The 25,019-nt window shown below is 46.9% G+C and overlaps 1 protein-coding gene across 1 annotated transcript in view; it reads right to left on the bottom strand.

Moving 5' to 3' along the window:
- The window catches only part of KMT2B (lysine methyltransferase 2B), a 56,065-nt gene extending 39,089 nt beyond the window's left edge, over positions 1–16,976 (bottom strand). The window contains exons 1-3 of the mRNA XM_054999112.1: positions 16,695–16,976; positions 4,793–4,868; positions 798–3,007 (exon numbers count right to left, since the gene is read on the bottom strand). Coding sequence (XP_054855087.1) covers positions 798–2,903 — 2,106 coding nt within the window. The 5' untranslated portion in view covers positions 2,904–3,007; positions 4,793–4,868; positions 16,695–16,976. The remainder of the gene's footprint in view (positions 1–797; positions 3,008–4,792; positions 4,869–16,694) is intronic.
- Positions 16,977–25,019: the final 8,043 nt, after the last annotated feature.

The raw sequence follows: 25,019 nt of genomic DNA, 5'->3' as shown, positions 1-25,019 counted from the left end.
TCGGGAGTACTTAAGTTCAGTTTTACTTGTGCAGATATGTACCCAGACCTGGATACAACCGTGTCACGTGTCAGCTCCTCCTTGAAGTCCCACGCAAGTTTCCAAGATCTATTTGTCTCTGAGATGGTAAAGCTACACCAGCAACAGACACCGCCAAAACTGAAGGTGGGAGATGACAACTGAGTCCTCTCTCCATGCAAATGACTGCCTCCACAAGGAAACTCGCATATCACAGAGAAGGCTATGCAAGTTGTCAATTTAGGGGGGGGGGCTTATACGGAGGATCATTTAGTAATAAGCCCCGCCCCCCCACCTGCAGCCTGAAGCAATCCAGACACTGGTTGACCACCTCAATGACAGATGAACCTTAGCGCAAGTGACAGCGGGCAGCTGATACCTCCCGATCCAACTTGCATCAGGAAAGTCAAGGCAACAACTTGCCCGTCAGTCAGGCACTGTCTTGTTCTTTAATAACATTTGCAGCATTAAGTACTGCCATGGACTCTGGGCCCGTCTGGGATCTGCAGCGAAAGGAACTGAGTGGTCATTCAGAAAACTACAAACCCTGAACTTAGTTCACCAGCAAAGTGGGTCTGTTTTAATGACACTGCATGGACACGGAGAGGTTCAGTTGTGCTTATTACACAACTCCTGTTGCTAAAAAGGGGCCATGGGTGACGAAGAATGATTGGCTGAGGTCTCCAAGGCGTTCCCCCGCAGCATTTTATTCTGCATTCGATCATTTCCCCAAAGCCCTGCCACACCTCCACCGCCGCCCCACTCCCAGTCGTTCTTACCGGACCCAGTCTGAAATTCTTCTGCTGATCAATCTTGAAAAGCTGCACCTTGGCACGAGTGAGCAAGCTGTACACTTTATCCATGCTTGACAGCTGGGCAATAATAGGCTTCGGCAACTCTGGAGGTGGCGGTGGCTTTTTTTCCAAACATGGGCTAGCGGGCTCCACCTCGCTTTCTGAGCTATTGGCTGCCGCCTCCTCCTTGTGGACTGCCGGAGGCACAACCCTTCGGATGGCTACCTTGTGCACCACGCCAGGAGAATTCACATCCTCCATGGTGATCAGCTCTTTGCCTTGAGCCCCGAGTGGCCTAGGGACCTCCGTGAAAAGAGGCAAGGTGAGGTGGTTCGTCCTTCCCATCAGCCTCTTACTGCTGCGAGTGGCTACTGGCTCAGAAGGGAGCATGGGAGCCTCTTGTTGCGACACCGGCGGGTCTCTCCTGACCTCAGGGGAAGCAGACACCGGCTCACACTCCTCGGAAGACACCGTCAGCGACTCATAAATTTTAAGGTGTGCTTCACTTGGTGTGAACTGAGGTGCCCGCAGCAGCGGGGGGCGCTTGGCTGGGGGTGAAGGGGTTGGTGCCGGCGTGCTGGGCAAAGAAGGGGAATCTTCGCCGGGAAGATGGAAGAGGGCCTTGCCCGGATCCTTAGGGGATGAAGTGGGGCTCAAAGAAGTCCAGCGGAAAGTGGGCTCCCGGAGGATGGAACGGCGCTTCTCAGGCAGGGCAGAAGCAGAGGAAGAGATATGGGGAACACCTGGAGAAGGTGGGGGGGAGAGGGCCCTAGAGGTATCTTTACTTGGAGAGCTGGGAGTTGGGGGAGTCAGCTGCAGGGAGGCCACCTGTGCTGATGAGAGGGGAGGCTCTTGCTTGTTGGGACAAGGCCCTTCCGTGGCAGCAGGGTTTTCTGCAGGCTTGACTGGCTTCTGAGGGATCTCATCCATAAAGCGGCGGGGGGTCCGGATAAGGCGTGACGAACGAGCGCTCACCACGGGCATGATGAACTGACGGATGTTCTTCAGGAACGTGGCCTTGAGTACCGGTGTGTCCTCAGAGCTGGCCCCACCAGGCTGAGCAGCCGCCAAAGTCTCTTCTCTGGCCTTGGCCGGCAGCTGCTGAGTGGCCATACGCTGGGCCCGCTGGGTGGCGGTCAGGGGTGGTCGGCCACGCCCCCGCTTCAAACACTGAGCCCGCGTGGAACGGGCAATACTGGAAGACCCCTCCTCAGAAAGGGCCCCCGTCCCACCGCTCTGGGAGTTGGGCTGCCCTTGCTCTTCTTTGCAGGGAACTCCATTCAGTGAAGCAGGAATGCCAGCTTCTGACGCTGGTGCCTCTAGCTCAGGCTGAGAGGCTTCTGCCTCCTGTGGCGGAGCCTCTGATTGTTGCCCTGGCTCCTGAGCGACCACTTCCGATTGTGCCTCTGGCTTTGAGGCAGGAAGTTCCGGCTGCGGCTCCGGATCCACAGCAAGAACTTCTGGCTGTGACTCTGGAGCAGAAGCCGCCTCTTTTTGTTCCCGTTCGGGGGCAGAAGACTCCGACTCCGATAACGGAGCCTCTGACTCTGAAACAGACAGGGAGGGAAGGGGGGAGCTTCTCCTCTTCTGTACGACGCTCCATTTCCTCTTGCGACCCCTTCTACCCTTTAGCCGGACATGGGTCACCACCAGCTTGCCGGACTTGTGCCGTTTGGACTTGGAAAAGAACTTCAGTATGAGAGGCGGCTTCTTAGAAGGTTCTGGGGGCGGAGGTGGTGGGCTGACATCTTGGCATGGTGAAGGTGAAGGGCTGGGATGGTAGGGTTCTGGGAGGGAACAGGGAGCTTCGGTGCTTTGGCAAGGAGGCCCAGGAGTGGTCCTTGGTCTCTTGGTGAAGGAACCTCGCGGCCGGCCTCGTGGCCTGGATGTTGCAATGGAGTTGAGATTCTTCCCTGTCTGCAAAGGAAGGGCGGGAGAGAGGGTGGCTTTTATGGAATCGCCAGCCTCTGGGCCAAGTTTAGCCTGCTCAGGAAGCATCTTGCCTATTTTGGGGCCCGAAGCTGGCAGCCTACCCAACCGGCCTGGAGACCCTTTGGCCCTCTGAAGCAGTTCAGCCAAGGCCTTCACCATCCGTTCCCGCTGGGACTCCGCAGCCTTCTGCTTGGCCAGCCTCTTGGAATGGCTGTCCTCAGAAAGTGCCCTCTTCTTCCGGCCACGGGCTGGCTGAGCTGCACCTGTAGAAAAGAGGAAAACTTAGCTGTGGGAGTGTTTTCACCACTGCGGCAGAAAGATCTGCTAGCTAAGCAATGCTCAAGCTGCAAAGGGCAGGTTAAAAAGGCACCAGCGTGTCTGACACACTGAAAAATGCAAACAACTGAAGACTGTTCTCAAGACACTGCTCGACACGGATCCTTTCGTTAGTGCTGTAGTAAGTAAGCACTTAACTCAGCTGGACAAGGAAATACAGTGGATCTTCTCAACTATTTTAAAAGAGAAATCGCAGCTCTGCAACAACTTAAAAAATGAAATGGCATCCATGCATGGCTGTGATTCAAGCTGCTTCCGCTGGGCAAGATTGTGAGGGGCTGTTTTTCAGCATTGCCCTTACTGGGCTCATGGATGCTTCGAGGCCACAACTTCACTTGCCGGATTTATCAAAAAGACTTCTTGCCCTGCTTTTCCAATAAAGCATACAGCTGTAAAGTATAACAGTACAATAGATTGGTTGTTGTGGATTTTCCGGGCTGTATAGCCGTGGTCTTGGCATTGTAGTTCCTGACGTTTCGCCAGCAGCTGTGACTGGCATCTTCAGAAGTGTAGCACCACAAAACAGAGATCTCTCAGTGTCACAGTGTGGAGAAGATGTTGGCAGGTAATTTATATCTACTCAGGAAGGTGGGTTTGGGCTGAGTCGATATAAATTACCTGCCAACATCTTCTCCACACTGTGACACTGAGAGATCTCTGTCTTTTGGTGCTACACCTCTGAAGATGCCAGCCACAGCTGCTGGCGAAACGTCAGGAACTACAATGCCAAGACCACGGCTATACAGCCTGGAAAATCCACAACAACCATTGTTCTCTGGCCGTGAAAGCCTTCGACAGTACAATAGATTGTCCAATTCTGCCAAAGCAATGTGACATGGCTTTAAGCCTTATACCTGTTGCTCTTAAGGACTTTAATCAGTGACTTATTTAGCAAAGATTATGTTTAGGGTATACTGGATACCACAGCACTTTTTTAGTAAAGGATTAAGTACTGTGTCCAATTGTTGGCATTCTACCTTACCTTCTCTTAAGCATATGCTTTGGACATGTCCAGTTATTCAGTTATTTTGGGAGAAAGTCGTTACCTGTTAATTTTGCATTGGAATACTCATTTTTTAGGAGTTTTATGTACTTTTAAACTATTTGCCTGTCTCATGGACCCTAACTGATGGTCCATGGAAATGGATTCTCCGAACTTAAGACATACCACAGCATTGGGAAAACAAAAGCCCACTTCTCATAATTCACTGGACTGAGGACCTTATAAACTTACCAACATTTGAATGAATCACATAGAGATGACAACTGCATATGGACTAATTTTTGAGATATTTGGAGACCTCGACTAGAAGCCTATGTATAGATTTGCAACCACTGATTTTTTTTGTTTGCTTCTTTCTCTTTTGCTTTGCGCAAATAAATCATGTTTAAAATCCTTTTAAAAATTACAATAGATTTGTATTATGACTACCTGAGTTTTTTTAAAAAGAAAACTCAAACTTAAACAAAAACAGCAGCAGACTACATCCAAATAAAACAGAGGGTTAGAGCCGGACAGCTTTTTCACTCAATCTCCCCCAACTCCCTTCCTTGTTACAACACAAATACGGGTATTTCAAGTGGCTTCTCTCCACGAAGCTCTCATGATACCCACTACAGCCTTTTGGTGGTCAAAGGGGACCCCCTTCTCTCTTTTTCACCATGAAGAAGCTTGGTGGATGCAGCTCAGCACCTGTAACAAGCGCCTTTACCTCTTTTAGACCGTAGAGCGGCACGCAGCGAACTCTGGGAAGCCTCATCCTCTGAATGGAAGCCCAGGAACTCATCCTGCCGAGAGAGAAGGGAAGAGAGAAGCAGTGTCAAAATACGAGAGGGTCCCTGTGCTCTTTTATCCAGAGTCGACCCACCATCACAAGGTGTGATGATAGCCCCTTGGTTAAACTGCTCTTAAAAGGAGATATCCGATGAACTCACAGAGGAAAGTTCTATGCATGAACACATGAAGCTGCCTTACCCTGAAGCCTTATCTCTGCTCCTACCCTGACAGGCAGCTGCACTCTCTAAGGTTGCAAGTTGAGGTCTTTCACATCACCTACTTCTGATCTTTTTTACTTAGAGATGCTGAGGGCTGAACCTGGGAACTTCTACATACCATCCAGATGCTCTTTGACTAAGCTACAGCCCCACCTTACCATCAGTGATTTGCCAAGATTTCCAAATGGAACCACCATGTTCCAGGGGGTGGGGGGAGGAAGAGAGCAAGCATACCTCTGATTACTCATGAATGGGGAGGAAAGAGAGGTTCAAATCTCCCCTAGGCAACAACTTGCATCCGCAGCCAACTGTGCATCTGCACCAGTGCCAGTGGATAATGGCCACAAGCACAGATGTTAATTACTACAAGGAAGAAGCTGGAACAGGCAGGAGAAGGATTTCTGAGAATCAGGACTGCTGATTAGTCAGCTTGGTGACACGCCCTAGAGAATCGCAGTATACTGGACATGGGGTAAGGCATGATGATCAGAAACCAGTAGAACAGCATGTGCACAAACACCACTTCCTACATAACTATGTTCCTTAATGAAAACTCCAAGATACTGACCACCTTGTGGCAGCAGAAACCACACCTACTGTTGTAGGAATTCCCCAAAGAATAAAGAGGTTCAGAATAGAGATGAGCACGAACCAGGGAAAAAAAGAACCATGTGGTTCAGAGTTTGTCGCATCTCACGAACCAAACAAACCACGAACTTGTACGGGTTCGTGAACTGGTTTGTTTGGTTCGTGAAAATATCACTTTCGGGTCAGCAAAATGGCACTTCCAGGTCAGCAGAAGGTCACTTCTGGGTGAGCAGGTCTGCAGAAAGCCCATCCCCTGTTGCCTAGGAAACTGATTGATCAGTGCCAGGCTGTCTGCAGTGACGAACCGAAAAACGAACCAAATGAACCGGTCTAAAGTTTGTGACGGTTCATCAGAAATAGGCTCTGACGAACCACCGGTTCATGAAAGCTGGTTCATGATGAATTTTGGTTCGCATTTCAGTTTGTGCCCATCTCTAGTTCAGAACCATTTTTTTAATAACCATACCTACAGTGATATCTGCCTGCAGGACTTCTGGGTGTGACCTTCTCAAGTTCTCCACAAGAAGCAACTACTGTGAGATTCCATCTAAGATACAGATCCCATCGAAGTTCAACCATATTATCAGACCCCCGGATTTGAAAGGCATTGCCAGACCACTGGTTCCATGGGCCTTTGAACACAATCATGGCTTTGGCCCACCAAGGCTGCTAAAGAAGTTGGACCACTATACATCTATGTATCAGATATCAGACTATGGGGTTTCTTCTCACTTGCAGTCAAAGTCTGATTAGTGGAAGCAATGCCGCCTCCTGCCTACAACACAAGCCAAGTGATTTAACGTTGATGAATTACCCCTTAACACAAAAATCCCATAGGATAATAACAAAAGATCATTAAGGGTTTCTCTTCGGGGAGGGTACAACCTCCATGCCACATTTGAACAGATTACCTTTGAAACGGAGTTGCCAATTGAGAACACCCAAGCTAAACCAACCTCCAAAGTTCCCTCTCTTCTATCCCCATCCTTCTTTTCTAGATTTCTTAAAGTTGCCCAGAGCAAAGAACAGGCAGCATAGCATGCCAAAAATTCTCTTAACTTTTTTGCATTAATCCAGAGAAGGCACTGATAACATTCACACACACTCCTAAACTCAGAACCTCAGTCTTGTCTTCTTTTCCTCAATGTTGACCTACATGCCTCTCTTTGACCAGTGTGCCTTTAACACTTACTTTGAAAGGAAAACGGATAAGGAGGAGCACAAGATGGGTGAGAAAATGCACTCCTCATTCTGAAGTCCTTCCCTGTACGCAAGAATGTTAATCGAGAACTGCTTCTCAATTTGCTCTCAGGGTGCCTCTTGGCCACCCTAGAGATGTCATTAAAATTTTAGCTGTATGCCAAATCCACTGTACAGCAGCAAAGCAAAGAATCATTGCAAGAAGACAAAAAAAATTTGGAGTTCCCCTCATTCACTCAGATGTGTTTCAGTAAATTACACTCTGCAGGTCAAAACTGGTTTTAACAGTGCTTTCTCTCATAAAGAACCACCACAGTTGACCATGACCCACTCTGTGCAGAAAGGAGCTATTTTAATGTGCTTTCCCCATTAGTAACTGATATATTGCACATGAAGACAGAAGCCGGCCAAGGATCATAACCTACGCCTGTGTGTGTGCGCGTGCTATTTTGCTAACCTGCCAGAGAGGCTCATCTTTTTGAAAATATGAACACATACTGAATTTGTCTCCTAGGTGAAGAGTCATAGGTGGTGCACTGTCCCTTTCTTTGGGAAGGACGGAGTTAGACTGGGCGTTGGTGCAACACCTGGAAACAGCTCAAAACCATAACACTCTGGTGGCCGATCCCTGAATGGCCACATTTCAAAGATAACTACGACATCTGGGACAATGAACAAACGGCAAGTCACAGTGTACATAAAATCATTTGCACATCACAGTACGGATTTAAGGACTTTGAGAAGAACAAGAAAGTGCCAGAGCATGGTCTTCCAATCTTTGCCGCACCGTGGATTGCTTTTTCTGATTTGCTAGTCCTTTGTGAACCATCACATCTTCATAAGTTACAGCTGCCAAGTGGGTGGCTGCTCAGAGTTTCTAAATGCTTACGGTGGCGGGAAAAAGGACGCACGACCAGGTGGCAAGTAGTCTTTGTGAACGGCACATATGCTCTTTTTCACAGAGGAATCTAGAGGCTACTAGACACGGTCAATTTAATACATGTTTTAAACCGTCTTGGGGATTCTTGGGCTTGTGGGCTTCACCCTGCCCTGCTCTTGTGCACAGTTTGATTATTCCTACTTTCTCAGCAAAGTCTGTCATCTCCATATAAAACAGTAAATGGACTGGCCTCCACGTGAATGATGAGAAACTGGACAAAACAACTTAGAGGATCTTTACATACTCAGGGACATATCCTTCCCAAGGTATACAGAAAAAAAAACCAACTTGGTAAATTAACCAAAATTTTAGAAATGAATCTTAAAAAAAAAAAACCCAGGCTGACGAGGGCTGAAAATGTTCTAGAAAGGATGGAACATTAACAGAAATCAGACATTAAGAAAGCTCCTCCTGGAGTGGGAGATTTCTAAACTGCTCCTCTCCCATTCTTCCTTGCAGATCTGCAGTTTGTTTTATCTAAACTTCAAACTGTAGTTTGCACTTTTTCCTACAAACCAGGATTCCAAGGCAGAACTGACCTAGAATTTAGAATCTTGGTTTGCATAGATAAACACAAGTCCCAAGATGAAGTTTGGATGCAAGAGCCTAATATGGATCATTGCACAAAGGAATTAGCTGGCTGTCAGTGAGAAACACGCAAGCTCAAAGGATACGCCGGGACCGGCCATGTAACGGCAAGCCTCAATTCGTCGTTATACCAGCATCACAGCGCAGAATGTGTGTGAGCTGAGCAAACACCTACCCAAATTCCTAGCAATGCCCGCCCTTCATATGAGACACCAGCCCAGCTGCTTTGGAATGCAGAAGGGAATTAAACCTATTCAACAATCTTTCTCTGTTTGGAGTGGAGAAAGCCTTCAGCATTTTCCATGGTAACTTGAGGACCACCTGATAAAAGCTACCATGGAACACCAGAATAAAGAGACCCCCTCCAAAAGGATCACTGCAGTAAAGAAATCAAGAAATGAAAATATCTCTTAAAATGAGACAAAGCCACAAGTCGGAAATTGCTAAGTTTAATTCTAAAACTATCGGCGTGGCTGAGTGGTTGGACTTTGACCAAAGACCAGATCTGTGGTTCAGCTGGAGAGTCGCTGAATGAATGACGCTGGCTCCCAACTTCAGTTTCTAATTCACAGATAGGAAATAACAGTGACCTTCTTCACAAGGCGATAGGGAGGATAAGATTGTAAAGCTCTTTGGCTAACAGCAGCATAACATGCTATGTATTTCTTTTACACACACACAACCTATCTTCTCCAGATCCCATCTCACTTGGTGTGATCAATAACCAAATACTAGGATGAAACTATACAGTAGTGAGCAGGAGTTTTTTAGCTGCCGAAGTCACTGGGTCAGGGAACAAGAAACCCAAAGATGACTTCAAGTTCATTCCTGTAACTCCCACAGAGAAGCAAATTGCTCCCATTTATGGTGTGTGTGTGTGTGTGTGTGTGTGTGTCCCACTGCAGTTATGTACACTGCTGGCACCTCCACCCCGAGATGGTCAAACTGCAGCTCACTTGGTTCTCGATGGCTCGCACTGTTCTACGGAATGTGAACACTTGGCAATTTGGGATACAGTAGATTGTTGCACTCTCTAATGCATGTGCACATTATGCAAATCATCGGGAAGGTGGAGAGTGACTGGAAGAGTGGTTCTGCACAGCTCCTCAGTGCATCTTCATAGATATAAGACTATCTACAAAACCAGCAAGTAAGTGCACCATTAACCTGCGTAAGATATGTGGTTGCAAAAGCTCAAAAGAAATGGGATATTTTATGCACAGGTCTACTCATAACTAGAGATGAGCACGAACTGAAATACAAACCCAAGTTCGGCATGAACCGGGACAGTTCATGGTTCATGAACCAGTGGTTCGTCAGAGCCCATTTCTGATAAACCGCCACGAACTTCAGACTGGTTCGTCTGGTACATTTTGGTACAAGCTGCAGACAGCTTGGCACCGATCAATCAGTTTCCTAGGCAACGGGGGATAGGCTTTCTGCAGACCTTCTGCTGACCCAGAAGTGACCTTCTGCTGACCTGGAAGTGATGATTTGCTGGCCCAGAGATGATGTTTTCACGAATCAAATGAATTGGTTCGTGAACTGGGGCAGGTTTGTGAAAGTTCGTAAAACATGAGACTATCTATATGTTCACTGTTGCAACACAGCTCTCAAGAACAGTATGAAAATGAACCTCCTCCTTTTACATCTCAGGAGGTTATCTGAATGTGTTCGCATGAGTGCATGCATTTTAAAGGAATCACATCAGGCCAACAACTGAGCAGCACAGAAGCCTTGCCCAATCACAATTACTTATTATAAAAGAACAAAGAAAAGAGAAGAAACAGTAGCCTTGTTCATATGTTACAGTGAACGCACATACATCCTGCATGCACATGTGTAGTATACCTGTTTGTAAGAGAGAGCCAACATGCATTCACTTTACACGTGAAACTAGATAAATGTGGGGTTTTCAATCACATGTTCAGCCACACGTGCGTTCAACGTAGCATATTTAGTCAATGCACATATAAAGAAAAATCAAATGTACACTGTACACAGATTACACACATTCACTGTAACTCGAATACAGGGCTAGTGTGTAGAGGGGTAGAAACAGAGCAGTACAAGAGGTTCGTGTGGGTGTGTCCATACGACACCATCGGTACAGACTGGGGAATGGAGCTTAGATTTTTTTTAAACAGCTTTTTATTTCAGCCCAAGTACAGAATGGCGGTGCAGCTTGCTGCCAGTTCCCAGATGTCGAATACCATGCTTACCACAGAAGCAGGTAACCAGAGCCAGCTAGTGAGGATTCTGGTGGCACAGAGAGCAGGGAGGAGGCATGGAAGCTGCAGAGGCAGAGAGAGGTTAGGGACTACCAAGCAGAAAACGGGGAGAAGGCAAGCAATAATAGTGACACACTGGTGCACAATCCCTGTCCAAAAGATGAATTACAACTAGGACAACGGACACATCTCGGATATTTTTCTCCCGTAGCCATGACTGTTAAAGAAAGCAACTATCCGTTGGATAATGAGTGCCATACTTGTATAGTCATCCTGTGTATGTGTTAAATGCACCTGAACCTTGTCCTTGCATGCATTAGAGAAGCAAAGATGATCACTGATCACCAGTGATAAGGAAATGACACGGTAGACAGAAGCACCAGGACTTAATTGTCATCAGTTACACCACTGGGGGAGTATTCACTCCTTTAATTGCTGAGAGTTGGTTATCATTATCAGCCATGAAAGCAGAAAATAGGCGCTCTTCAAGTGCTCTTTCATAGCCAGGTTTGGGGGGGAAGGGGAGATACATATCCATCCATCCCACCAGTGCTATTCATTTACAGTCAATATCTGGCCGTTTACAAAGGGGGTCTTAGCTATCGTATTCTAAGATTTACTACAAAGGGGGTCTTAGCTATCGTATTCTAAGATTTACCTATATTTGCAGAAGGAGACGTAATGGCGAATCTGCTCTTCTCAGCACTGTCTGTAAATTAGAGGGTGTTTCAAAAGCAACCTCAGCTGTTATTCCCAGCTTGCATCTCCTTGGTCACCTGAAGTACACAGCTCCTGTATCCCAAACACTGAGCCTGACGCTTCCTGAGGAAGCCCAGTGGTTCTGAAACTACCTTTCCACATCACGCTGCCTGCCCAGCAACACAGGCAATTGCAAATACTTTGGGGTGAGCATTTCATGGTACACAAACCTCAAACAAGGTGCAAGGTACGATCGGAACTACTGGGCTTCACCATCACCCCTGCATGAACCAAGAGCACGCTCTAGGAGATGATGCGCCGTGAACCAAGAACATGCTCTAGAATACATCTAACGCTCTATGGCAGCTACACATTTTACAGGATAATTTTACAGGTGGAAAAGTTTTGTTCCAGGAAAGCTTGGTCACCATTAACCAATCTCCCTACAGAAGAACTTGATAAAAGCTTCTGAGAACTCAGGAGAATTCCTAGAACACAGTTTAAAAACAACAGAACCCTTCACGCACAAGGAAGAGCCTCCATGCTAATCAGCTCCTGGGCAGCTATTTGCTCATCAGCATTGACCGAGGACACACAGAGACAGCCATCCACTGAGAGGAGATAGGCCTGGTCTTCAGTTTAACCACAAGAAGTCTAATCACTCAAACTGATCCAATGCTTATCATACCCTACTCCAACAGATAAAGCCCTTTCCTCTCCCATCCAAAGTGGTGATGAACACACCACATTCCAACACACTCCGCCCACTGAGTGAAGACCTACTTGGGTTCTCTCCACTTTCATCTCTTGTCACTGCTTGCCTTCTTTCGGTCCAATTTTTAAGGCTAGGGTCAGGTTAAGCTGATGCCATTTGACCCTCTGCCCCTAGGTCTTCACGCTTCTCTCATACAGGCATCCCAAAACGTTCCAGGACAGGAGGTGCACACCATTCCAGGAAGTCCCAACCTGTGCCAAATATTTCTCAAATTTCTTTCTTAAGGCTCATTTTGTCTGTAGTCGGCACCTGGTCCTTTAGCTTCCTACAGAATACCAGGTACGTGGCACATTATTGCAGGCTACTGAAACCTGCCAAGGAATCAACAAGTCCATCTTTTTAGGCCAGTTCCTGAAGCCAGAGTGGTAAAGAATTACTTTGGTCAGATTTCAACCAAGCAAAAGGCCTAGCTCTCATTGTACAGATTTGTACGTCTGTACAAATTCAGGCCACATATGTCCAACAACGTTCTTCCATACAAATTAATTCCCTCCATAAACAAGAACAGGCAACCAGGAAAAAAATATGCTAGACCCTCCATAATATGGTAGTTTTCTATGCAAAGGAACTCTCTCTCTCTCTTCTCTCTGGCATGGAAAAGCATGTGAACTGTAGCCTGCAGCCCAGACCCAAGTCCACTGAGAACTAGGCCAAACACCTTGTAGCTACCACACCATGACAGACACTCTTCTGATTTCTTTGTACTATTTCCCCAAACGCAAACTACTATCTCTCTCAAATGTCAGTTGCTTACAGAGTGCTTAATAAAATGGGGCGAATCCACCAGCCCTGCCTAGTCATGCCACAATGTAATGTAACATGGATATAGAATCAGCGCCTCAAAGAAAAAACCCTATTAGAACACCAGTACATTGCCAGAAAAGACCCATTATACACAAACAAGGTGTTGCTTTTACAAACACAAAATAATAGATAGCCCTTGTGTCCCAGGGTGCAAGAGAATGTCCCAGTTTGGTGTCTGTCCACACTCGGGCGGCCTTTTTCCACCTTCAGCAGGCCTGGCAACTGGCGTCCTACCTCTCAGCCCAGGACCTAACAACAGTGATCCATGCAACGGTCACCTCCAGGTTAGACTACCGTAACTCGCTCTACGCAGGACTGCCCTTGGGCTTGATCCAGAGACTTCAATGGGCCCAGAATGCTGCTGCGCATGTCCTAACTGGAGCTTCATGTAGGACACACATTACGCCTATCTTGCAGTAGCTTCACTGGCTCCCAGTAGAATTACGGATCCGGTTCAAGGTGTTGTTTTTGACCTATAAAGCCCTAAAGGGACTGGGACCAGCATACCTAAGGGACCATCTCTCCCTGTATGTGCCCCAGAGAGCACTTCGTTCAGCCAGAAAATATCTACTGGTGGTCCCTGGCCCTAGGGAGGCTCGGTTGGCCTCTACCAGGGCCAGGACCTTTTCAGTCCTTGGCCCAACCTGGTGGAACTCTGTCTGAGGACACTCGGGCTCACCAGGATCTTGTGTCATTTAGGTGGGCCTGTAAGACAGAGATGTTCCGCCAGGCATATGGTGGAGGCTAATTTTAGCCCATCATTGCCGAGCCTTCCACTGGTCTCCCTCTTCAAGGGGTATGGAGAGTCCACTGACGCTGGTCGCCCCGAAAGGGGTACAGTATTTTATATGTTGCTGTTTTTATGATTGATTTTAAGTTGTATTTTAATCAATGTTGTACCCCGCCCTGAGCCCGCTTGCGGGGAGGGCGGGTTAAAAGTAAAATAAATAAATAAAATAAATACAGTATTGGGCAAGGATCTTGGAGAATCAAGTATGAACCCCCACTTTTTTGTGGACAACTTGCTGAATGATCTTGAGTCATTCACTCTCTCTGAGCCTGACCTACCTTTTAGGGAGGTGAGGATAAAATGGAGGGAGAACGATGTTGTAAGCTGCTTTGTGTTCTCCCCAACGGGGAGAAAAGTGGAGGAGAGATTGAGATTTGAGAGCATGCTGAAAGTTGAAGACAAGCTTCTGCAGCTAACAACACTGGTGATCAGACATACAAGTACACATCTCCTGGAACAGAAACAGACATCCTTTAACAACAACTGGATCTCAACAACAGCAACCCACCCACCCCAATCTCAAACTTAGCTAAGCTCATGTTTAACAAGCAAAGCAAATGTGACCTGCAATGAGGAGCTGACTTAAATAAAGCTCAGATACTTAAAAAACAGCCAGTCAAGAACTTGGTCTCCTGCTTCAGTTTCACTCTCGGTCTCTGCTATACGTTCATCTCATCCCCTGCTACTGCCAAATTTTCAGAAACGAAACGTTAACTCTTATTTGCAAGAGGCACTAGATATGCATGCTTTGCAGAAAGATGAGCACTCATCTCTGCCATAACTGGTTTCTTCTTTGATATTTACAGTCTTGGTGCCCAGCTATCCCTTCGAGCGTATTGTTCCCGGGACTGAAGAAGCTGTCTCAACTTTAAAGAAGCCCAAGCCAATCGCTCCTTCCGACGTACGGCATCCTGTTCCCATTTATGGGTTTACTCTGCCCGTATTTCCCCTGAGGAACAGCAGCTGTCTACTTCAAAGAAGACGTTTCAGACCCTCCAGGAGTCCATTAGCCCAAACTACGGAAAGGAAACCTCCAGTGACTTCACAGGAAAGCATTCTCAGGTGAGACTAGCTTTTCCCAAATGTTTGTTAAGCAGGCAGAGTGAAAGAGAGAGAAAGGGGGGGGGGGAGACAGTCTAGCAGGTGACTGTCAGAAGATCAGCTTTCAAGGACCAAGGTAGGAACAAAAGGACCACATGTTTTATCATGCCACGCCTCCCATCACACCCCCACAGTCCTCCCTTCCACGAACCTCCAGAAGAACCATTTAAAAACACCTACAGCTGTCCACAAGGAACCCGGCAGCTCACTAACAGGGCCTCTCCCCCTAAGGAGGCCAGCATCTGCTCTCCAGGGCTATCCCGCATCACCTGAAGGAGGTGCATGCATAACCGAAGCAGCAAACGCACGTCACACAAAGGCAAAGCAGGTTTGACAACAACCCTGGGCACAGGTGGGTCAGATCCATCAGCAGTCCTCTGTGGCCAATGACAGCTTACTCCCAGGCATGAGATTATAGAACCTCGAATTTTGGGGGGTGCCATAAAGCAGGAGGACAACCCACTGGAAACACATACAATTGCCTTCTCCCAAGCTTATCAAGGTCAGCAACTGGCAGCGCTCTCCAATGTCTTTGTACATCACTTACTACCTGAAGCTTGAAGCGGAGAGGCTGGGGATGAGCATGGGACCCTGTGCATGCCAAGCCCATGTTCCGCCACTGAGCCGCAGCCCCTCCCTGAGCTGAACTGGAGGGATTCTGAGCACATAAACCCATGAAGCTGCCTTCCACAGAGTGACATGTATTGTCTGCTCTGTAGCGGCTCTTCAGAGTCTCAGCCAGAGATCTTGTACATCACCTATTCCAGAACCCTTTTGGCTAGAAACCAAACTGGGGATCTTCTGCAAAAAGGGCAGAGGCTGTTCCATTGAGCTGCGACCCTCCCCTAAATAAGAACACACAAAGCTTCTTTATCCTGAGCCAAAGCATTTACCTATCCAGGTCAGCACTGCCTACTCCAACTGGCAGCTGCTCTCCAGGGTCTCAGGTAGAGAGGTCTTGCACATCACTTCCTACCTGACTCTCTTGTTGCTCTCTAAGGTGCCACTGGACTCAAATTCTGCTGTTCTACTGCAGACCTACATGGCTACCTACCTGATTCTCTGTGACTGATGACTGAACCTGGAACACTCAAAAGTTTGAGCCAGAATTCTTTACCTACATGATCCTTTTTTTAAAAAAGGATACACCAGAGATTCAAACAGGGACTTGCTGCATGCCAAGAACGTGCCTTGTCTCTTGAGCTGTGGCCCCTCCCCAGCATTTGGGAATAAGGTGGGTGGGCTGTCAGGGGAAACCCACATATGAAGGGTGGGAGTATTTGGAGGGAACAAAAAAAGGAGAGAATGACACCACCATATTCTGTCCCCCGCCCCTTGCAAAAAGCACCCAAATCTAGGGGGTGAGAGGATTTGGAAACAACAGCAACAAAAAGGAGATATAATGACTCTCCAATGTTGTGCCTCCCCTTGCAAAAAAGCACCCACAATATCCACATCTGGGGGCTGGATTTGAATGGAGCAAAAAAAGGAGAGAGACAGATAATGACTTTCCAATGTTCTGCCCCCCCTTGCAATAAAGCTCCCACAATAACCATATCTGGGGAGGCGTGGATTGCAAAAAGAAAGACCCCCCCCTTGCAAAAAGGCATCCACAATATCTACATCTGGGGTGATGGGAAAATTTGAAAGGAGCACAAAAAAAAGAGAGGACACAATTCTGCAATGTTGTGCCCCCCCTTGCAAAAAAGCATCCACATCTGGGGAAGGGGAAATCTGAGAGAAGCAAAAAAGAAGAGAGGGAGTCTTTAGCGCCCTGAGCCCAGTTGCAAAAAAGCGCCCACCCTCAGCCTGGCAGAGACTTTTCCGGTCGCAGAAGCGGCACTCCCGACCCCCCCCCTCCGTTTACAGGAACCGTGGAAAGCAGCAGCCCGCGGATCCTCACCGGCTCCTCCTCGCCGTCGCTGCTGCTGCTGCTGCTGTCACCCAGCAGGCCCTGCAGGCGGCGCAGGTTCCGTCCGAGGCCCAGGAGGCTGCCCAGGGTGGTGTCCGCCGCCGCCGCGGCCCTCTCTCCGTCCGGCGGGGCGACCCGCAGCAGCTGCGGCGCCAGCAGGGAGATCCGCGCGCGGCTCCCGGCGCCGGAGCCCCGCGAGCGGCACCCGCCGGGCCGGCCCGGGAAGCGGCCGCGCGGCACCGAGGCCCAGGAGGAGCCGCCACCGCCTCCCGCAGCCGCCGCAGCCGCCATCTTTAAACGCTGAGAGGACTCCGCGGAGGGGGTGGGGGGCCGGGCCGCCACAATAACAATCCCCGCACAGGCCGCAGCCCCAGCGCGCGGGGAGGCTTGGGAATCCGAGTCCCCGGCGGGCCGATGGGCGGCGGCGAGAAGGGAGCAGAGCGAAGGGCCGGACCTCAATTCCCGTCGGGCATTGCGGCTCCGATGAGCGCGCAGTGCCTCCCGGGAAAGAAAGTCTTTTGGTGTCCCCTGGAAGGCGAAGGTGCTTCAAGAAGGACTACGCATACCAGGATGCGCTTCGGCGAAACTGCCCTCGGGCACCGTGGGCCACTGAGGCGGCTGGAATGGTCGTTCAAGCTGCCTCGTAGGAGTCGGAGCGGGCGAAGGAACTCCCGGGGTTTGGCTGGAGGAAGCCTTCCGAGGGAAGAAGGTGGCGTTAAAGGGAGGCGCGAGCGGTGGCAAGGGAGGCCTAGCGAGAAGGGAGGCGCAGTGAGAAGGGAGGCGCGGCTCCAGAACTACAACTCCCAGCAGGGAATTCGGTGGCCGTCGGAGTGCATTCTGGGAGTTGTAGTCGAGGGCGGCGCTCATGTCTGGGCGGTGGACAAGTCTCAGATCTGGACATGTTGCAGAACGTGGGACTTTTGCAAAAAAGATCCCGCCGGAACAAACAAGCGAAACGTTATAAAGCGCATTCTGCAAAACGTCCCCGGGGCGCATGCAGAGCTGCAGGAGGTGGAAGGGAGGTCAGCCTTCCTCTGCTCCTTCCAGGGAGGGCGAAACTGACACGCGCTCCTTCTTTCGTCCTTTGCTTGACAGGGCCCCGGATCTTTCTAGGAAGCGACGTCAGCCTACAAATCCCATCTGGCTGCGCGCGGAAAAGTTACTAAACTTTTTGGAAGAATGAATGAATTACCGCGCGCGCACAAGCCCGGGCTAAAGAGAAGCTGCTGCGATGTAACTGACACCGACCATGCCAAAAGCCGCGTTAGATAAGTGCTCCTGAGCAAAAAAATAAATAATTTTTTTTGCATATATACTATTTCTATATATGCAAACAAGAAATTATATTTTTGCAAAAAAATTGCATCTTGCAAATTATATACGTATATACAAATTTTACATATGCATGCAAGAAGCACAGGAGCGCGATGTTAGCTATATGCACATGCAAGAATAGAGAATGAAGATGCCTGGCTGATTTTAGGCAGTGCTATTTTAGAACAAAAAAAGAGAATAATTTGCTGCCATAAGGGAAACGGAGACGGTGGGAGGTGGAGCGCTGAGCCGTGCAGAAAGCAGGGGGCAGAAATGCTTAAGCATTATTGGGAGGGGGTATGTTTCAATGTATAATTTATGTACTGGGGGGGGACATTTTGACCCATTTTTACATTCAGCTAAAGTGTTTGCAATTTTTTTTCGTTAGCGCAGCAAACTCTAACCATTCGTCATAGTACAGACCGCAGCTCCTGAACTGTACCGAAAAAACATGGTGTTTTTCTGTGTCAGTCTAAGAGCCTTTGGGCTGAAAAAAGAACGTCTTAAACAAATAGTCCTTTCTTTCATCTGGGTGAGGAAGGCTTCTGGCTATCATAAATGTTTTGTCTTTGAAGTGCTCTAAGTGGTTTTTTGTTAACATCTTTAAATCTATTCACAAGTGAATTTGGCATTTCATGGAATTTACCGCCAAGCAAACTCCTTTTTCTTCCAAGTCACATGTGTTATCGACATTTTACTAAGTAGCAACTTGCAGAGTGGAAGTCCCAACTTTGAAAGGTAACTTAGTAGCTAAGAAGTTTTTGCATGCACCAGCATTCTGGTTAAATAACCAAAGGGGCATGGAAGTGGAGAGAAAAACAAAAAATAACATTGGTATTGCCATCCTAAACATGTTAACACCTTGCTATATGGCAGGGGTGGCCAAACTGCGGCTCAGGAGCCACATGTGGCTCTTCTAGACATATTGTGCATCTCCTGGTGGTCTCTGAGTATCGCTGTGGCCATACATTTTTGGTTTATTTCCCTCCCTCCTTTTCCTCCTTTTTCATGTCTTTCCCTCCCTTTCCTTCTTTCTTTCCATGTCTTTTCCTCCCTTTTCCTTTTTTCCTTCCTTCTTTCTTTCCATGACTTTTGTATATTCAATAAAAATGTTGAGGTTGCCAGGTCTGACTCAGAAATTACCTGGGGACTTTGGGGGTGAAGCCTAGCAAGAATATGACATCACTTTTGTGATTTCACTTCCAAGTCAAAGGTCAAGTGATGGCTCTTCCCAAGCTCCACCCCTTCTGATGATGTCTCTTCCAGCATCTTGCACCAAAACCCCACCCCTTCCTGTGATGTCATTTTCAGGACACTCCTCCAAACCCACCTCTTCATCTGAAGTCACTTCAATGCATCATGTCTTGCGGCTCTCAAACATCTGACATTTATTCTATGTGGCTCTTACGTTAAGCAAGTTTGGCCACCCTTGCTATACGGTATACTCATTGACTTCAATAGATTCAGCAGAGCGTAACTCGGCTCAGAGTGGTGCTGTAGATTTATTTAAATCTAACTTGGCATAATTAAGGCAAAAAAGAATTGTCCAGCACTTTAAAGATTCCCAGATTAACAATGCAATCTTTTCCCAGTCTAAACCCATTGAAATAAGTGGATTTAGACTGAAGTAATTCTGTATAGTTTTGCACTGTTATTGTGATGATGGACTCTTGTGGACCCGTTTCTTCAACTGAAGTTAGTTTCTGCCTCAGTAATTCTGTTAAAGGTGCCACTAGGGTCCTTTTTGTTGAAAGATCACATTGTTTTATACAAGGGATAAATTTTACCTACATTGATTGTTTTGTTGCCTTCGGTTTTTTTGCTTGTAGTGTTTTTCCAGTTCTTCAGTCCCAACCTCACTGCTTCAATTTGTTTTGTTTTATCGTATATTATACTTGGCTCAGTGATTGGCGGAACAGAGCTGCTGTACCATAGTGGTTCGGTTGTACTCTGGATGGTTCGAATCCCACTACTGCCATGAATTCTGCAGGTGGTCTTGGGTAAGCCACTTTTCTCAACTCCCCAGCTGTATTGTGGAGATAATAATGCTAACTTTGTCCACCGCTCTGAGTGGGGCACTTATTTGTCTAGAAGAGCGGTATATAAGTGCTATTATTATTATTATTAATAGTCATTCCCACATACGTAATCCTCCCAGCCTCCTTGCATTACTCTGTTTACAAGGAATCTTCAAATATTTTTTAGCATGCTTTGTAATTTGCTTGCTGATTGACTAAATAGTTCTTACGTTTGGTAATCCACCTTGAATCTCAGTAAGAAACAGACTACAAATGAAGCTAATAATAACAATTAATAATAGTGAAATGCTATGTTGTGTTAACCCAGTCTAGACCCATGGAATACATTGGGTTTGGGACTGGAGTAACTCTACATAGGATTCCACTGCCACTGTAAAACAATTACCACTAATTAAGATTACTTATGACTCCTATCCTATGCTTGCTTTATGGAAGAATAAATATATCAGAAAGATGTTTGGATAAACATGTATTGGGTCAGGCAGCGTATGGATGTAGGGCATGGTCCATCCATTTTATTATGGGAAGAATCCAAGTTCAGACTTGAGCTTTTCATTAATTCCAGAAGCATCTTTTTATTTTTTTCTCCTGCCCCTTTCCCTTTCGGTGAAAATATGTTTGCAATTTCCTCCCCAATGAACTCATGCTATCTGCAATTTGTCTCATTATTTTTTATTGTATTTTTTTAACCCCACCTTCCTCCAACCAGCTTAGCAGGAAAGAATTGTCTTATCCTATCTCTCTGCTTTTTGTGCCCATGTTCTATTTTGTGGGGAGGTTAAAGTAAAAATAGGGGAACATTCCAAAAAGAGACCTTTCTAACTGCAGCATGAATTGGTACAGCCCATTCTATCACCTCTGCATTCAGCCACCTCAGTCTTCTATATGCACGAATAAGACCTGAGCAGGGCTTTTTTTCTGGGAAAAGAGGTGGTGGAACTCAGTGGGTTGCCCTTGGAGAAAATGGTCACATGACTGGTGGCCTCGCCCCCTGATCTCCAGACAGAGGGGAGTTTAGATTGCCGGGCAATCTAAACTCCTCTCTGTCTTGAGATCAGGGGGCGAGGCCACCAGCCATGAGACCATTTTCAAGAGGTTCTGGAACTCTGTTCCACTGCGTTCCTGCTGAAAAAAAACCCTAGACCTGAGTCTAAAACTGTAATCCCAAGAACATTTTCCTAGGAGTAAACCCTATTGTTTAAATCAGGACTTCTCAATTGATCTGTTTAAGATTGCTCCATAAAATATGCGCATTCATCGACTGAGCTTCTTGAATTTATCCTTTTTATTTCAGTTTCTCCAGAGGATGCTAGGGTGGCTAACAACAAATTGCAAGAAGATTGCACTCAATAGAAATACACAAAATAGCAACCAGAGTAATTAAATCAGTGCCGTTTTCCTGCTAGGATCCTGTCATTGCAAAGCTGTGTGGCTTCATTAGGGAGTAAGTTCCAGAGGGACCGAGGCCTGATTTAAATGTGAGACTGATGAAGCAAAAGAACTTCCCCATCCAAGTTTGCCTCTTGTTTGGATTAGGTAGCTGCTGCCTGTTGCCGAGTAGTTACATGCGCTTAATGAGCGTGCATGTCCAGACTCCACCTGGCCCATGGAACTCTGGTATGCTCACTGAGAGCGGAACTACTAGTGACAAAAGGCACAGACTGGACACTTGTCAGCTTCCCTCATGTTTTGGCGGGAAATGTAGGCAGCTTGGCGGAATGTTGGACAAGTGACAGTTGAAAAGTCCATTGGACAGCAGTCGGAGAGCCAAGCTGCAAGACCAGGAGGCCTACATTTCCCATCAAAACTTGAGGGAAGCTGACAAGTGTCCAGTCTGTGCCTTTTGTCACTTGTGGTTCTGCTCTGAGTATGCATTGCTGTTTTGAACAGGCAGTAGCCCAGTTTAAACGAAGCTGTCTGCTTGCAAGGTCTCACGAGTAAAGTTCCTTTTGCCTATGTTCACATTTAATTCAAATTAAAACAGGGCTGTCACTTGTGCAAAGCAATTAGCGAGGAGAGAAGCTCTAGCGAATCCCCAATTCCTAATGTGCTTTTCTGCTTGCAGGGAGACTATTGTATAGGAGGGCAAGAAAAAATGTGATCCTTCACCTTGTGTCTCAAGCCACACGCAAGTCCATTCTGCCACCTCATTTTGTGGCATGTGGGCCTGGCCTTCCCTCTGCATAAACACAAGTGCATTGCAGCCCCAAATATGCAAGTCCTGCTGTGTTCAGTGGGATTTACTTCTGGGTAAGCACATACAGGATGGCATCCTTAACAGGCTAATGCAGCAAACTAACAGAAGCTTTCTTGAAAAGGTTTGGCCAAATGGTCTCATGAGCCTCACACCGCCTGATCTTATGCATGTTTACTCAGAAGTAAGCCCAGTTCATTGGGGCTTACTCTCAAGTAAATGTGCACAGAATCAAAGCCTGAGGGAAAACTTGTTATTGTGTCAGTGCTACCATTAACTTTCTCTGCTAAAATTCACAGGACCCTATTTGACCCTATATTCCAGGTCATTTTATAGCTTTATCATATCATGTATGGTAACTTTGGCATAATAATGGGAAAAATTGTGATCTAGGAGGTCTTTGCTCTTCTGAGAACTCACTTAGGCAGTCTTAAGCCAAGCTACTCAGCTCTTCCATTCTTTGCTCATAATCTACCAGGAAGGGGAAGACTAATATCGGTCTACCTTATAGGGCTTGTGTAAGGATTTGTAAACAAAATATTGATTTTAAAAAAATATTTCTCTCCTGCCTTATCTCCTTGGACTGAAGGCAACTTACCAAACAACAAGTGGTAAATGCATACAACACAGTCCAAAAGTGAGATAAAAACAACACACAATCTAAAAGCGACTACTTTGCATGACTTCCTGAAGGCAGAGGTAACAGGAAAGTATGCAAAAAAACAACAACAGCCCATCATTCAAGAAGCACTAGCTGTTGTGGTGGGTTTTAAGCATGCTTTGGGCACTGTAGGCGCTCTATAAATGCAAAGGGTTACTTTGCACTGCCTCGCTCATCCCTTTCCCCACTTGGTGGCACGCTGTATTCAAACCAATATGGATTCATCTGTAGAGTTCCTGTTACGTTACTATGGGAGCAACCCTAAACAGGCCTGTTTAGAAGAAAGAGCCATTTTATTTAATAAGGCTTATACCCAGGATTGCAGCCTATATGTTAAGTTTCCTCCAGCAGCAGGCCAACATTGGACAATAGCAACAGCAGGGCTTTTTTTCAGCAGGAATGCGGTGGAACGGAGTTCCGGCACCTCTTGAAAATGGTCACATGGCCGGTGGCCCCACCCCCTGATCTCCAGACAGAGGGGGGTTTAGATTGCCCACCGGCCATGTGACCATTTTCTCCGAGGGCGAGTTAAACTTTTAAAAACTCCCCCCTTGTTCCAGCTAACCCAAAGTGACGTCATTGTGTGGTCCTGAGTTCCACCACCTCTTTTCCCAGAAAAAAAGCCCTGAGCAACAGTCTGTGAGGTAAGTTAGGCTGACATACACCTGCTCAAAATGGTGGCCTGAGGTTCTAGATTTATAACTTGCTGGGAAGCTTTCATTAAATATAGAGGGCATCAAGCTCTGGTGTGCTAGGTTTTTAACTTGCATAGAGGTTATTTTTTAATGCAGGGCATTGAAAAACTGTGATTCCTCTTGACTTTTTATTATGGACTGGCATTTGGAGGCAGTCCTAGATCAATCCTTTTTGGTTTAATGCTTTCCCATTGCTCTATTTTATTTTTTGTTTATTTAGAATCTATGTTGCTCCCCAGTGATGACCCAAAGCAGCTTACATTATTCCCCTCCTCCATTTTTATCTCCACCACAACTACCCTGTGAGGTAGGGTAGGCTGTGAGTGTCTGACTGGCGTAGTCACTCCGTGAAATCCATGGCAAAGTGGGGATTTGAACCCAGAACTTCTAGAGCCACTATAACATGCTGGTCTTCAGTGCTTTCCTCTGTTCAGTCTAGTCAAACCAGTGTGATGAAAAGGTTAGAGTTTCAGACTAGGATCTGTGAGACCCAGATTCGAATCCTCGTTCTGTCATGGAAGCTCACACAGTGACCTTGAGCCAGTCACACACACTCAACCTCCCCTACCTCACAGGGGTATTGTGCAAATAAAATGGAGAAGAGGAGAACTATGTAAGCTGCTTTGGATCCTCGGTTTTGGAGGTGGTGAATTATAAATAAATTATGGCAACTCGATATAGGTTAATATTTTGCGCCAAGGAATGGCTTGAATACCATTCTTCCTGATACATCAGTTTCTTCCTCTAACAGTTGACTGATCCGTGTTTCCTTTAAAATGCTGGATTTGAGTCCAGTGGTATCTTAGAGACCAACAAGACTTCAGAGTATAAGCTTTCAAGTCTTCAGATACAGCCTTTAGGATGCCACTGGACTCAAATCCCGCTGTCTTACTTCAGAGCAATATTTGAAATTTCAAAATGCTGTCTCTTTAAACTGGTTGCTGCTGATGTCTGTCTCTTTGGAGTAGCCCTTCCACCATATCACGGGGACCTGTGGTAAATTACCTTTGGAATAAAACAGGAAAAAATAAGTCAACGGGTGAGGTTATCCCGTTTGCAGCTACCATGCCAGGACAAAACTGCACCTGTTGAATCTCCTGTCTGCCCCCACACCTGTCCAAAAGTCCTGCTGTAAAAGGGTTGCCAACTCTGAGTTGGGAAATTCCTGGAGATTTTGGAGGTGCAGGCTGAGGAGGGACCTCAGTGTGGTATACTTATTTATTTATGGACCGTCTTTCTCACTGAGGGCCAAGCTACAAGTGACGAATGACACTTGAACGGCAAGTGTATTTCTCCCTGTTCTCTTGCCCTCCACTCAATCTTCTTGCGGTTCAAGTGTCATTCGTCACTTGTAGCTTGGCCCTGAGACCCAAGGGGGTTTCCACAATGCAAGTGGAATACAATATAATCAAC

The sequence above is a fragment of the Eublepharis macularius genome, chromosome 15 (assembly GCF_028583425.1).
Source record: "Eublepharis macularius isolate TG4126 chromosome 15, MPM_Emac_v1.0, whole genome shotgun sequence".
Lineage (NCBI taxonomy): Eukaryota > Metazoa > Chordata > Lepidosauria > Squamata > Eublepharidae > Eublepharis > Eublepharis macularius.
The sequence above is the reverse complement of the archived record's forward strand: the minus strand, read 5'-3'. Positions and strand labels throughout refer to the sequence as shown.